At 43.6% G+C, this 14,759-nt stretch overlaps 1 protein-coding gene across 2 annotated transcripts in view; it reads right to left on the reverse strand.

The window, feature by feature from the left end:
- INPP5D (inositol polyphosphate-5-phosphatase D) overlaps window positions 1-14,759 on the reverse strand; it is a 243,841-nt gene that overhangs the window by 34,012 nt on the left and 195,070 nt on the right. For both annotated transcript variants that reach the window (XM_044290546.1, XM_044290545.1), the window contains 2 exons: window positions 12,106-12,185; window positions 11,491-11,578 (listed from right to left, as the gene is read on the reverse strand). In XM_044290546.1, coding sequence (XP_044146481.1) covers window positions 11,491-11,578; window positions 12,106-12,185 — 168 coding nt within the window. The remainder of the gene's footprint in view (window positions 1-11,490; window positions 11,579-12,105; window positions 12,186-14,759) is intronic.

Consider the following 14,759-nt stretch of genomic DNA (forward strand, 5'->3'; position numbering starts at 1 on the left):
CTGACACTTTTCACTTAACATACACCAATAAAAATAAAAATGTCCCAATCATCCCAGAGAATGTACTCCGCTGAAGAGGCATACGCCATCCTTGCCTCTAAAAAAGGAGTCTGCAAGTGAGGGAGAAGAGGATGCCACATTCCTCTACTCGTCTACTCCATCATCATCGTCATCCGGTGATGAGGGACCCCCAAGGAGACGCCCCAGGAGAGATGAAGTAGACCCCCCCCCCCCCCCCCAGTAATCCCCCATGGTCCACACCTCCTGAGGATTATGAGCCCCAAATTCCAGAGTTTTTAGGAAACTTTGGAATTCAGATTGACCGCACAGGCTTCACAGAAATAGATTTTTTCAAAATCTATTTCTTTGACGATCTCATAAATTTGATGGTGACCCAAACAAATTTGTACGCCCAGCAGTTTATTTCAAAACCCGACATCTTCATATGCTAGACCCCTAGGTTGGATCCCTGTAAATGCAGCAGACATTATGAAGTTTTGGGGGGCTGTTGCTGCATATGGGCCTGGCAAGAAAAAAACAAAAATGAGACAATATTGGAGTTCAGATGTCTTGTACCACACTCCAATTTCCAATATGACCATGTCCCGTAAAAGATTTGAATCCATTTTTAAATTCCTACATTATAATGATAACGCACAGCCCAGAAAAAGAAATTAGCATAGACGAGTCCTTTGTACATTTTAAAGGAAGAGTTACATTTCGCCAGTACCTACCCAGCAAGCGGGCACGGTATGGAATAAAAATGTACAAGCTGTTCAAAAGTACCTCCGGGTACACCTACAGGTTTCGGGTTTAGGAGGGGAAAGATTCCCGGATACAACCCCGTGAATGCCCCCCCGTCCTAGGAGTTATTGGCAAGATTGTGTGGGACTTACTGCACCCACTGCTGGATAATGGTTATCACCTCTATGTAGATAACTATTACACCAGCATTCCCCTATTTATATCCCTAAAAGCCTGACGTATTGTGGCTTGCGGCACAGTGCGAAAAAAATCAGAGAGGGCTCCCTAGATCCCTGGTAGGGCAACTACTCCGAAAAGGCGACAGTAAGGCTCTCTGCCATGAGAACATGCTGGCGGTTAAAGGGAGTCTTTCACCTAAAATGACCATTATACACCACAAACATCATGATATCCATTACATTCCCCATATTATAATCTTACCTTTGATATTGCTGTCCGTCGCCTATTCTCTCTTAAAAACGCTTTTATTCCATATGCTAATTAGGTTCTGAAGGTGCCCAGGGGTGGCGTTTATGCGGCCGGTGCCCAGGCTCCACGGCGCTGTTCAAATCAAATTCCTCCCCTTTCACCCCTCTGGCCCGCCCTCGGTTCTTCAGATACCATCCTCCAGTCAATGACAAATCCGGCGCCTGCGCCTGCGCACTCCATTACCCACTAGGGCAGAGGCAGCAGAGCGTTTAATCCGCATGCGCCGGCCCGTACATCCCGATCTAGCCGGCGGAAGTAAACTGCCAAAATATCGGGATGTACGGGCCGGCGCATGCGCATTAAACGCTCTGCTGCCTCTGCCCTAGTGGGTAATGGAGTGCGCAGGCGCCGGATTTGTCATTGACTGGAGGATGGTATCTGAAGAACCGAGGGCGGGCCAGAGGGGTGAAAGGGGAGGAGTTTGATTTGAACAGCGCCGTGGAGCCTGGGCACCGGCCGCATAAACGCCGCCCCTGGGCACCTTCAGAACCTAATTAGCATATGGAATAAAAGCGTTTTTAAGAGAGAATAGGTGACGGACAGCAATATGAAAGGTAAGATTATAATATGGGGAATGTAATGGATATCATGATGTTTGTGGTGTATAATGGTCATTTTAGGTGAAAGACTCTCTTTAAGTACAAGGACAAGAGGGATGTCCTTGTACTAACCACCATTCACACCAACACCAGTTCTCCTGCCCGATTGCGAGGTACCACTACCCCTGTCAACAAGCCTGACTGCATCCTTGATTACAACAGGCACATGGGAGGGGTTGATCTGTCCGATCAAGTTCTGAAGCCCTACAGTGCCATGCGTAAAACTAAGGTGTGGTACAAAAAGCTTGCCGTATACATTGTACAGATGGCAATGTACAATGCGTTTTACACTGCTGTGAGCCAATACAGCAGGCTACACACATATGGGTGTACGGGTACAGCAGGCTATGCACATATGGGTGTTTGCAAAAAGGGGAGAAAATGGGTAACATATACTGGGGTGCATTTTCTCCTTTACATCCTTGTAAAAGTGAAAAATTGGGGTCTGCTAGTAATTTTTCATTTTCACAAATTTGTGCTTTGAAATGCTTTCTCTAGCATTTCTGCCTTCTGTGAGACACCCGTTTGCTAAAAAGTACCCTTTCTACCACATAAAATGTTCGTACGGGGGTGATCTTTCTGAATTGGGGTCACTTCTTGGGGTTTTTCATTTCTGGGGACCTCAGGAATTTATTTAATGCAACATGGCAGCTAAAATCCATGTCTGCCAATTCAGGCCTGTCAGCAAAATTCATATTTTGCCATTTGCCTGCTGTGCGCCCATACAGCAGGTTACAAGCACAAATGGGGTGTTTCCTGAATGGGGAGAAAATGGGGAACATATACGGGGGTGCATTTTCTCCTTTAACCCCTTGTGAAAGTGAAAAATTGGGGTCTGCTAGTAATTTTTCAATTTCACAAATATGTGCTTTGAAATCCTTTAACAAGTGTTTCTGCCTTCTTTGAGGCGCTTGTTTGCTGAAAAGTACCCTTTCTACCACTTAAAATGTTCGTACGGGGGTGCTCTTTCCAAATTGGGGTCACTTCTTGGGGTTTTTCATTTCTTGGGACCTCAGGAATTCTGGGGACCTCACCTAAAATCCATGTCTGACAATTCAGGTCAGCAAAATCCATATTTAGCTGTTTGACTCTAGAGCCCTGCCATGAGCCCATACATCATTTTTTGACCACATATGGAGTGTTGGCTTATTCGGGGGGAAATGGGGAACAAAATGTGGGGTGCATTTTGTCCTGTTACACCTTGTGAAAGTGAAAAATGTGGGTGTAAGGCAACTTTTTCTGGAAAAATATGTAATTTTTCATTTTCACAGCCAATTCCATGAATCACCTTTGAGGACAATGTTCTCATTACACATCTTTAAATATTCCTTGAGGGGTTTAGTTTCAAGAATGGGGTAACTTTTTGGGGGTTTCCACTTTAGGGGTACCTCAGGGTGTCTTCCTATGCGACATAGCTCCCAAAAGCCAATCCTGCAAAATCTGCCCTGCAAAATCCCTATGGCGCTACCTCCTTTTTGAATCCTGCCAGGCATTTATACATCATTTTTGGAGCACATATGGGGTGTTGGCATATTCGGGGGAAAAATGGGGGACAAAAAGTGAATAATGTAGGTGTAAAGCAACTTTGTCTGGATTTTTTTATTTTATTTTTAATTTTCACAGCCAAGCGTTTCCCAATTCTGTGAAACGCCTGATGGGTCAAAGTGCTTACTACACACCTTGAAATATTTCTTGAGGGGTGTAGTTTCCGGAATGGGGTCACTTTTTGGGGGTTTCCACTGTAAGGCCACCTCAGGGTGTCTTCAATTGCAAGATGGCATCTGTTAGTTATTCCTGTGAAATCTGCCTTTTAGTAGCTGTTTGGTGCTTCTTTCCTTCTGACCACTGTGGTATGCCCATATAGCAGTATACAATCACATATAGGGTATTGCTGCAATCAGGAGAAAATGGGCAATAAATGAGGGGGTGCATTTTCTCCAGTTTTCCCTTGTGAAAGTGAAAATTTCTGGCCTAAAGTCCATTATTCTGGAAAAAATTGCAATTTTTCATTTTCACAGCCAAGCGTTTCCCAATTCTGTGAAACGCCTAATGGTTCAAAGTGCTCACTACACACCTTGAAATATTCCTTGAGGGGTGTAGTTTCCGGAATGGGGTCACTTTTTTGGGGTTTTTGTGTGCTCAAAAACTGATGTATGGGTGCACAGCAGGCTTCAGGGTGGAAGGAGCACCATATGGCTTTTGGAGAGCGGATTTAGCTGGAATGATAATTAGGAGCTATGTCGCATATGAAGACACCCTGAGGTGGAAACCCCAAAAAAGTGACCCCATTCTGGAAACTACACCCCTCAAGGAATGTTTCAAGGTGTGTAGTGAGCACTTTGAACCATCAGGCGTTTCACAGAATTGGGAAACGCTTGGCTGTGAAAATGAAAAATTGCAATTTTTTCCAGAATAATGGACTTTAGGCCAAAAATTTTCTGTAAACTCCAGATTCAGGGTAATAGATTTTGAGTTTTGTTTGGCTGTTAACCCTTGATGTGTTGTAGAAAAATTAGATTAACATTTAAAATCTGCTAAAAAAAAGTGCATTTTTAAAAATTTCATTCCCAATTTCCATTAATTCTTGTGGGGCACCTAAAGGGTTAACAAAGTTTGTAAAATCAGTTTTGAATAGCTTGAGGGCTTTACTTTCTAAAATTGGATGATTTATGGGTGGTTTATAATATGTAAGCCCCAGAAAGTTACTTTATAACTGAACTGGTCCTTAAAAAAATGGGTTTTGTAAATTTTCTTAAAAATGTTTTTGCTTTTAAACTTCTAAGCCTTCTAACATCCCAAAAAATAAATACATTTCATTTTCAAAATAATTCAAACATGAAGTAGACATATGGGGAATGCAAAGTAATAACTATTTTTGGAGGTATTACTATCTATTATAAAAGTAGAGAAATTGAAATTTGCAAATTTGCAAATTTTTCTAAAATGTTGTTAAATTTGGTATTTTTTTAATAAATAAAAATGAAATATATTGACTCAAATTTACTACTGTCATGAAGTACCATATGTGACGAGAAAACATTCTCAGAATGGCTTGGATAAGTAAAAGCGTTTTAAGGTTATTACCACTTAAAGTGACACATGTCAGATTTGCAAATAATGGCCTAAGCAGGAAGGAAAACAGGCCCGGGGTTGAAGGGGTTAATCTATTTAACACCAAGACCCCATTAGTAATGTCAAAGTAACGACGACATATATGGGAGTGGGTAAATGCATGTTGGGCTACTTTCACACTGGCGCAAGCAGGGTTCCGGATCCGTACTAATGCTAGCCCATGTGTGCCGCCAGAAGTCCGCTCCTGCCCCATTCACTATAAGGCCGGACAAAAACTGCAACATGCTAGCTCAAGTGTTAAAGTAGCTTTAAGCCTCGTCCACATTTCCGTTTTTCATTGACATGTACAGTCCGCATTTTCCACAGACAGCACACATAACCATTGATTTAAGGGCTCATGCACACGAACTTATTTTCTTTTCGTGTCCGTTCCGGGTTTTTTTGCGGACCGTGTGCGAAACCATTAATTTCAATGGGTCTGCAAAAAAAAAACGGAAGGTACTCCGTGTGCATTCCGTTTCCGTATGTCTATTTCTGTTCCTCAAAAAAATAGAACATGTCCTATTATTGTCCACATTACGGACAAGAGTAGTACTGTTCTATTAGGGGCCAGCTATTCTGTTCCGCAAAATACGGAATGCACACGGAAGTCATCCGTATTTTTTGCGGACCGCAAAATACATACGGTCGTCTGCATAAGCCCTAAATGTATCTGTTCACATTTCAGTATTTTTTTTACTGACCATGGATCAGTAAAAAAAATTCACGGGGACATGCACTTTGATCTGTGATGCGGGCCAAGCACTCCCATTAAAGTCTATGGGCTATGGGCTCGTAAAAATCACTGATACACATCCGTGTTGTGTCCGTGTTGCGTCCGTTTTTCACTGAAGACTAATAAGAGATTCTTTGAAAATTCATTTTCAGCTGAGCAACGTCAGTTAATTACAGATGACACATGGATGGTAAAAACGGACACACAGACCAACCACGGATTTAATAACACACGGCATTCAATTTGTTTAGGCCTCATGCACCCGACCGTAGTTTTAGTCCACATCTGATCTGCATTTCAATGGGGCCGTAAAAGATGCGGACAGCACATTGTGTGCAGTCCGCATCCGTATTTCCGTTCTGTGGCCCCCGCAGACAAGAATAGACATTTGTACCATAGCGCGGGACCTGCGGAAGGGAAAACGCTGAATTTGCAAAGCTGGTATCCATGTTGTGTGCAGGAGGCCTTAAAATCAGTTTGCTCATCTCAAATAAGCATGTTTTAGTTCTTGTTTTGCCTTTACATATCTGTATGAATAGTGGTCGGTCTGTGATTTAAGCCTCATGCACATGATGGTAGTTTGGATCCGACCCGCATTTTATGACGATCACACTTGGAGTGGACCCATTCATTTCTATGGGTCAGCAAAAATGTGGACAGCACACCATTTTCATTCCGTTCCACAAATGATAGAACATGTCCTGCTCTTGTGCATTTTGTGGATAAGAAGAGTCATTTCTTGTATTAAATTGCAGAACGCACAGGGCAGGTATCTGTATTTTGCGGATTGCAAAACTGATACTGTTGTGTGCATATAGCCCTATAAATGGGGAGCTTATGGAAAATCATTTGACCAACAGCCATTTCACATCCGATATCTGTGATCAGTGCAACTTCCTGTTGCTCACTGACGGTTGAAACCAGAACTGTCTGTGTCTGATATATTTGGCAATTAGCATTGAAGGCAAATCTGTTGCGGATTGTGTCATCTGATGCCTACAATTATCAAAACTTGGGCAGCTAAGGCTACTTTCACACTGGTGTTTTGGTTTCCGTTTGTGAGATCCGTTCAGGGCTCTCACAAGCGGTCCAAAACGGATCAGTTTGCATTCTAATGCATTCTGAATAGAAAAGGATCCGCCCAGAATGTCTGTTTGCCTCCGTTCCGCTCTGGAGGCGGACGCCAAAACACTGCTTGCAGCGGAGGCAAACGTTTTCCCTGACACAATCTGGCACAATAGAAAACTGATCCGTCCTCCATTGACTTTCAGTGGTGTTCAAGACGGATCCGTTTTGGCTATGTTAAAGATAATACAAACTGATCCGTTCTGAACGGATGCAGACAGTTGTATTATCGGTGCGGATCCGTCAATGCAGATCCATGACGGATCCACACCAAACAAAAAAAAGTGTGTGTGTGAAAGTAGCCTAAGCAAACAGGAGGAAAGTGAACGGGTAACATGGTGGCATTATTGCTGAACAACACTGGGGGCTTGATCTAACGTCTGCGTGGTGCTGAAGGGAGTTTACTCCATGTAGTCTGGATTACTTCCACACTACACAAACATACCAGGGTGAGTGTGCGTGCTGTTGGAAAATGAGATTGCACACACTATTGGGGACAGGGACTAATGTGGGTGAGGGCAATCTGTGTACCCCACACTATGGAATATGGTGGAATAGAGAATAGGAAATTAAAAATAAATATTAAAATAAATATTAAATTAAAATAAATATTTTGAAGAAAGAAGAAACTTTATTACTGTCATTGTAGTTATACAGCAAAACTTAATTTTGGTAGCCCATCCCTGAGAGCTCCAAGCAGCTGTGTGCCGCCATCTTGGAAAGTATAAAATATATACATTCTCTACCAGTATGTCTTTTTTTTTTTGTTTTGTTTTTTCCAGTGTCTGTCGACTGGGCAAATTGTCTTTGAGTGCATCGTAGAGGCATGTCTGGCAGTCAACAATCTTTCACAAACACTACACTTTACCTTGGCTGCCAGGACTTTAGCGTCCCGGCAGCCATGGTAACCATTCAGAAAAAGCTAAACGTCGGATCCGGCAATGCGCCGAAACGACGTTTAGCTTAAGGCCGGATCCGGATCAATGACTTTCAATGGGCATTCATTCCGGATCCGGCCTTGCGGCAAGTGTTCAGGATTTTTGGCCGGAGCAAAAAGCGCAGCATGCTGCGGTATTTTCTCCGGCCAAAAAACGTTCCGTTCCGGAACTGAAGACATCCTGATGCATCCTGAAGGACGGACTGTCCATTCAGAATGCATTAGGATAATCCTGATCAGGATTCTTCCGGCATAGAGCCCCGACGACGGAACTCTATGCCGGAAGAAAAGAACGCAGGTGTGAAAGAGCCCTAAGTCAGTTCTACTTTACACCAGTTTGATAAATGACCCCAACTGTATCATTAAGAAAATGTAAGGGTAGCTTCACAGGACAGATCTTTGGCATGGGTTTCAGCCCAGATTTGGTCCCAAAACCACATCAAATCTGCTCTGGTTTCAATACGTTGTATTTGATAAATTGTATTCTAGCCGTCGGAATTTCAGAGCTTAGACACTGCACATGTAGAAAATGTGTGGGTGATGACTTTAAAAGAAAAAATGGGAGTTCCACTATAAATATACTAAAATGCCAAACAGCGTGTGCTATTTTTAAGGAATTGGACAGACATAATGACAAGCACTGAAGTATGATTGCTCTGCTGAGGAACAGAACTTATCTGCATATGCTCTGATTCCTAATGGCAGATGGAAAGCAGAATATTGGCAGCTCCATGTGCTCATGTGTCACTGAATATACCATTGGAATTGTTCAGCAATGCTTTTATTAAAGCAAATGGCATTTATGATACTTACTAATGTATTGTGATTGTCCATATTGTCTACTTTTCTGACTGGATTCCTTTTTCTGTCACATTATACACTGCCTGTTATGACCACCCTGCAATCCGGTAGCAGTGGCCGTGCTAGCACAATATAGGAAAAAGCGCCGGCCTCTCTGGTGACTGGGACCTTGGGAGTGCACATAGTCCAGCAATTTCTATTATAGTGTGCAAGCAGGGCCACGTCTTCTGGATTGTAAGGAGGCCGTTAACCATGGAAACGAGCAGTGTATAATATGATGGAAAAATGAATCCAGCCAACCAAGGAAGCAATATGGACAATCACATTACATTAGTACAGTGTTTCCCAACCAGTGTTCCTCCAGCTGTTGCAAAACTACAACTTCAAGCATGCCCACACAACCAAAGGCTGTCCGGGCATGCTGGGAGTTGTAGTCTTGCAACAGCTGGAGGCATACTGGTTGGGAAACACTGCATTAGTAAGTGCCTTGTATTAACTTTCTCTACATGATAAATGCCATTTGCTTAAGTGAGACAACCCCTTTAAGCAACGCTCTTTAATAAGTGCTACCTAATAGACCAAAAAAATCAAGTTGCTGACTTTCCTCTCTTATTCTATTCATGTTTTAAAGAGGACCTATCACCACTCCTGACATGTCCTGACATATTGTAGTAAATATTCATATTCCCCATAAAATAACAATTTTGGAGCATCCTTATACTGTATGTTGCTGTAGCCTCGGAAGAAGAAGAGAGCATGGGAGAGGCAGTGGCTCTGGCTGCAACAGTAAGGGCTCATGCACATGAAAGTAATTTATTCCCGATTCCGTGCCCTTTTTTTGTGGCCTGTATGCGGATTCATTCTCTTCTGTTGGTCCACATAAAAAAACTGAATTTACTCTGTGTGCATTACTTTTCCGCATGGCCGTTCCTCTAAAAATCCTGTTATTGTCCTTTATTACAGACAAGGTCGGAAGTTTCGTTTTGCAGAATGCACACGGCCGGTATCCATGTTTTGCAGACTGCAAAACAGACAACAGTCACATGCATGAGCCCTTATCCTCATAAATTCCCGTGGGAATCACATTGACAGGGACAGGGCAGTGACAGGAGGGGGCATCCTTTCTTCCCTCGGGGCACATCCTCATATGGGGCTCCTGCCTGATGGTAGTTGGGGTGCCCTTGGTGGCATGAGTTTGGTACAGGTGCAAGTCACGAGATGTGGCCAGCATGTGGTGCTGGGGTCAGGACCAGGCCAGTTGTAGAGAAATAGACAAGTCTCTCTTTACTAAAGTGCTAAATGGGAGTTAGACTACATCCAACAGTATCAAAACACAGTTCCAAACAATTCACGGTGCACATCTTCTCCGAAAAACAGTGCATGGTTATATGCAATGATGAGGGTTGTAGTACTCCTTCTCTCTATCTTTCTCTCTCTGTAGAATCTAAGGCTGGCAATCAGTTTCTTGCAAAACATGTCTGTAATTCTCAGACTGAGGGGTACAGGATTAATATACGTCTGGCCAGGACCACGTCAAAATGTGAAGGGTGTATTAGCAATATCACTCTCACTGTCATAAAGTCTCTAGGCATAAACAGCAAATACCTTACTGACTGACTCCAATGCTCGGCCATGCAGATACTGGACCTTCTAGATCTTTCTTTTCGCTCTGGATCACTGCAAAGTGGGGATGGCTTGCTTGATGCAAATGTCTCAGATTGACTGAGATGGATTCTCTGGGACTCGGGACTAGTCTGTAAGGAGTGAGCACATGTGGCTCCTCTCTCTTCTTCAGCTGGCTGGCATAGTTTTTTTGCCAACATTTATGCGTAAATATTAGTAAATTTCCCGGGGCTGGAGTCTCAGCTCTGGCTCGGCCCCTGAGACACCCCGCTATGCCCCATCCTGCTCAACTGGCGAACACAGCATAAAACAGGCCGTGCAACTAAATATTGTCACACGGCTGGTTAAAAATGGGACTTGCGGCTATTTTTCTACTAAAATAGTTGCAATTCCCTTAATGGAGTTCTCCGCCTTTTTCTTACTGACTATCCTTTGGATAAATCAGCATATGATCAGTGGAGGTTTGACACTCGGGACCCCCATTGTTCAGCTGTTTGAGAAGGCAGCAGTGCTCGCAGTAGCGCTGCAGCCTTCTCGCTGCTTCCTGCAGGCTAGTGATGTCACAACTGTGTCAATTGCAAGCGCAGCTACGCCTTAGGGTCCATTCACACTTCTGTAACGTGTTTTGCGGATCCACGGATCCGCAAAACACGGACACGGCAATGTGCGTTCCGCATTTTGCAGACCGCACATCGCCAGCACTAATAGAATATGCTTATTCTTGTCCGCAATTGTGGACAAGAATAGGACATGTTCTATTTTTTTCGGGAACAGAATTGCGGAATAGAAATGAATAGGTCCGCAATTCCGTTCCGCAAAATGCGGAACGAAATTGCGGACGTGTGAATGGGGCCTTATTGAAGTAAATGGGTACAGTGGTGTAGTAATTAGCTCCATTCACTGCACAATGGATGGAGCTGTATTTCCGGTGCCAACTACCTGCTCCTGCAGAACAGATGATCAGGGGGTGGTGTGTGTCAGACTCCCGCCGATCAGATACTGAGGATAGACCATCAGTATAAAAGGACCTGGAAAACTCTTTAAAATATCTTCTCCTTCATTCCACCAACCTGCAGACGTTGCTCTGCTCTAAGTATTTGTGTAATGATCTTTCTTGAGCTCAGGAAAACCTGCCACTGCCCAATGCGATATGGATAGTGAACGGCGGTCTGACACTTTACCCACAAGAGCCTAAGTAGGTAAATCCAGCACAGTTCATGTGAAATTGTTTGCCTTTCTAAAAATCCCTTCCGTCTTTCTGGTGAATGGAATTTATTGCAGAAAATACATTAATATAACAAGGTGTGCAATATATTTTTACTAACCGTATGACTCGTCAGTGTCTGAAGACTTGATACAGATCAGAAGATGCTGGTCCAGGAGGTACTCAAGATCTGAGATGATTGGTGTTAGCTAAAAAGACAGAACTGTGATCATGGAGAGAGACCAAAAAGTAGGAAATAACACAAAAGGCGCTGCAAAAAGAGTGATGGGTGATGTGATGAGACAAAGGATGGACAGTATGTTAATATGAAGCCCAAATTGTGCTAATTAGAAACCTACATCTCGGCACTGGAGAAACACATGACATATAAATGGTGTGTAGACAGAAAAAGAAATAACATGTTTTATACTTGTATGTCAAGTCATAGTAACCTATGACATTTATTTTGAATGTATTTTAGAGAGTTTTCTTAGATATTGATGACCTATCCCATCCAAGAACAGAATAGTGAGAGGCCAACACTTGGTGGCCCCATGATCAGTGGGTGGAGCTGGAAGGAGAAAGCTCCATCAACTGTGTAGTGGCCATTCCCAGCTCACATCCACTTGTTATTGAAATACATAAAAAATGTCCATGTGTTGTCAGGAATACTTGTCAAGAATAGTGCTGACACATGCATGATGATGAGAGATGAAAATACAATAGGGATAATCACCTTTGGGAGAACTCCAAACTTAACTACTAAAGTGCCACTGTCACCCTCCTGATCTTCAGCCTCTGAGCTCTTCACCATATCTATAAGCCAGGAACATAATAGGATCTTTGTTATTTGGGTGTACACAGAAAAAAACATAATATTTCACACCTTTCCTATTGGTTTCATCAAAAGTATCCAAACATATGACTGAGGGTACTAACATCTAGTTAAGGGGTATCCCATGAGTAATTTAAAAAATGAAGATTATATATCATGTAGTACATGACAATCTCTTTTCAACAATGCTAGAACCAGCCCTGTACCTCACATAGATCTAGAAATACCCCCATTCATTGCTGCAATTGGTCTGCTAGACTTATTTCAAGCTCCAGAGGTGTGCTCCTTGTGCTACAGCTGCTGGCAGCTGAAGGATGAAACTGAGCATGTGCTTCTACCTCAGTGATGTGGACACGGACATTAGAAAAAGAGCAAACAGCAGGTGGCGCTATACAGATATGTATTTTATTGAATAGCTCACTGGCTATACTAAATTTTTAATTACATGCAATTACAAAAGTATTCAGATCCAGGTGTTGGTTTGAATGCAGAATATTTTTTGTGGGACAACCCCTTTAAAGGAGTTTCACTGACCTATGAAAGAGGCCTAAGGCTGGAGCTACATGATGAATTTATACAATATACCGTACATTGCATAATCAAAGATCACTGTGTAGCACTGTGGCCTCTCAACATAGTGATAGCGAATGGAATCTGATATTTGCAGTATCTGTGACTCGACACTCGCAAAAAATTCAGTGTTGTTATTTTTGAGACTGTCAAACTCGGCAACTTGTGGGTTCAGGTTTCTTTGATGCAGATTTTGAAGAGAAAACCAGATTAAAAGAAAGAGGAGAAGTTGTATCTGTCCCTAATACTTTCTCTCCTGCTGCAATCCATTCCTGATTTGGGCTTCAAAAACTGCATTAAAAAAACCTGAACATGTGACTATATCCTAAGGACCTGTTCACATGGCTGATTTTGCTACTGCTGTTTTTTTCCACTTTAATTGCCTTGTACCAGTTCACGGTGTAACCAGTGGCGGATTACAATAGGGACGTTCGGGTCATCAGCCTCGGGCCCAGCCATATACTACAGCGGGGCACGGAAGCGCATAGTTCCCTGCCCGGCCGCTGCCCGCCGATCACTGCCATAGGCTTCAGGCCTAGTAGGCCTGAGGCCTATGCGGAAGTGAAATCCCGGCGCAGGTGGGCATGATGACGTCATTGCACGCCTGTGCCGGGACGCAGCACTGTGACGTGTGCGTACCTGCCTAACCCCGCCTTCATCTGCGAGCAAGCGCCTGGCCCTGGACATAGGTGAGTATTTAGCAGAATTTTTTTTTCCATTTTTTTTTTTACTTCATGTGCCTACTTTGGGGGACATGTGGGGTAGGGACACACAGGAGGACATATTAAGAGATATCGAGTACATCGGGGGAAATTACTATATTGGGGCTTCAGTATAGGGGGAAAATTACTATGTGGGGGAAAAGTATTATGGAAGGATTACTATGTGGGGGCTGTGTGGGGCCAAATTATTATGGGAGGGACTACTATGTGGGGCAAATTACTATGTGCGGCAGTGTGGAGGAAACTACTGTGTTGGTGCAGTGTGGGGGAAATTACTATGTGGGGGCAGTGTGGAGTAAATTACTGTGTGAGGGGCAGTGTGGGGGAAATTACTATGTGGGGCAGCGTGGGAGAAACTACTATGTTGGAGTAGGGTGGGGGAAATTACTATGTGGGGGCAGTGTAGGGTAAATTACTGTGTGGGAGAAATTATTGTGTGGGGGCAGTGTGAGGGAAATTATTGTGCGGGGGCAGTGTGTGGTAAATTACTGTGTGGGGGAAATTACTATGTGGGGGCCGTGTGGAGGGGAAATTACTGTTTGTGGGGAAATTACTATGTGGGGGGAAATTACTATGTGGGGCAGTGTGGGGGAAACTACTGTGTGGGGGCAGTGTGGGAAAATTGCTATGTGGGAGAAATTACTATATGGGGGAAGTGTGTGGGAAATTACTATGTGGGGGCAGTGTGGTGGAAATTACTATTTGGGGGAAATTACTGTGTGGGGGAAACTACTGTGTTGGGGCAGTGTGGGGGAAATTACTATGTGTGGGCAAATTACTATATGGGGCAGTGTGGGGGAAATTACTATGTGGGGCAGTGTGGGGGAAATTACTATGTGGGGCAGTGTGGGGGAAATTACTATGTGGGGCAGTGTGGGGGAAATTACTATGTGGGGCAGTGTGGAGGAAATTACTATTTGGGGGCAGTGTGGGGGAAATTACTATGTGGGGCAGTGTGGAGGAAATTACTATTTGGGGGCAGTGTGGGGGAACTTACTGTGTGGGGCAGTTTGGGGCAAATTACTATGGGTGATTACTATGTGGGGGCAGTGTGGGGGGAATTACTATATGGGGGCATTGCTATTGGGGGGGGGGGGGGATTCTATTATTTTTGGGGACACCATACAGGGATTATTGATTGGAGCACAACATAGGGTGTTATTATTACTGGGGGTACTCTAGGGGACCTTATAGCTGCTGTGGACACTATAGGGACATTTGAGGTAATTTATCAAACTGGTGTAAAGTAGAACTGGCTTAGTT

The sequence above is a fragment of the Bufo gargarizans genome, chromosome 4, assembly GCF_014858855.1.
Source record: "Bufo gargarizans isolate SCDJY-AF-19 chromosome 4, ASM1485885v1, whole genome shotgun sequence".
Classification (NCBI taxonomy): Eukaryota; Metazoa; Chordata; class Amphibia; order Anura; family Bufonidae; genus Bufo; species Bufo gargarizans.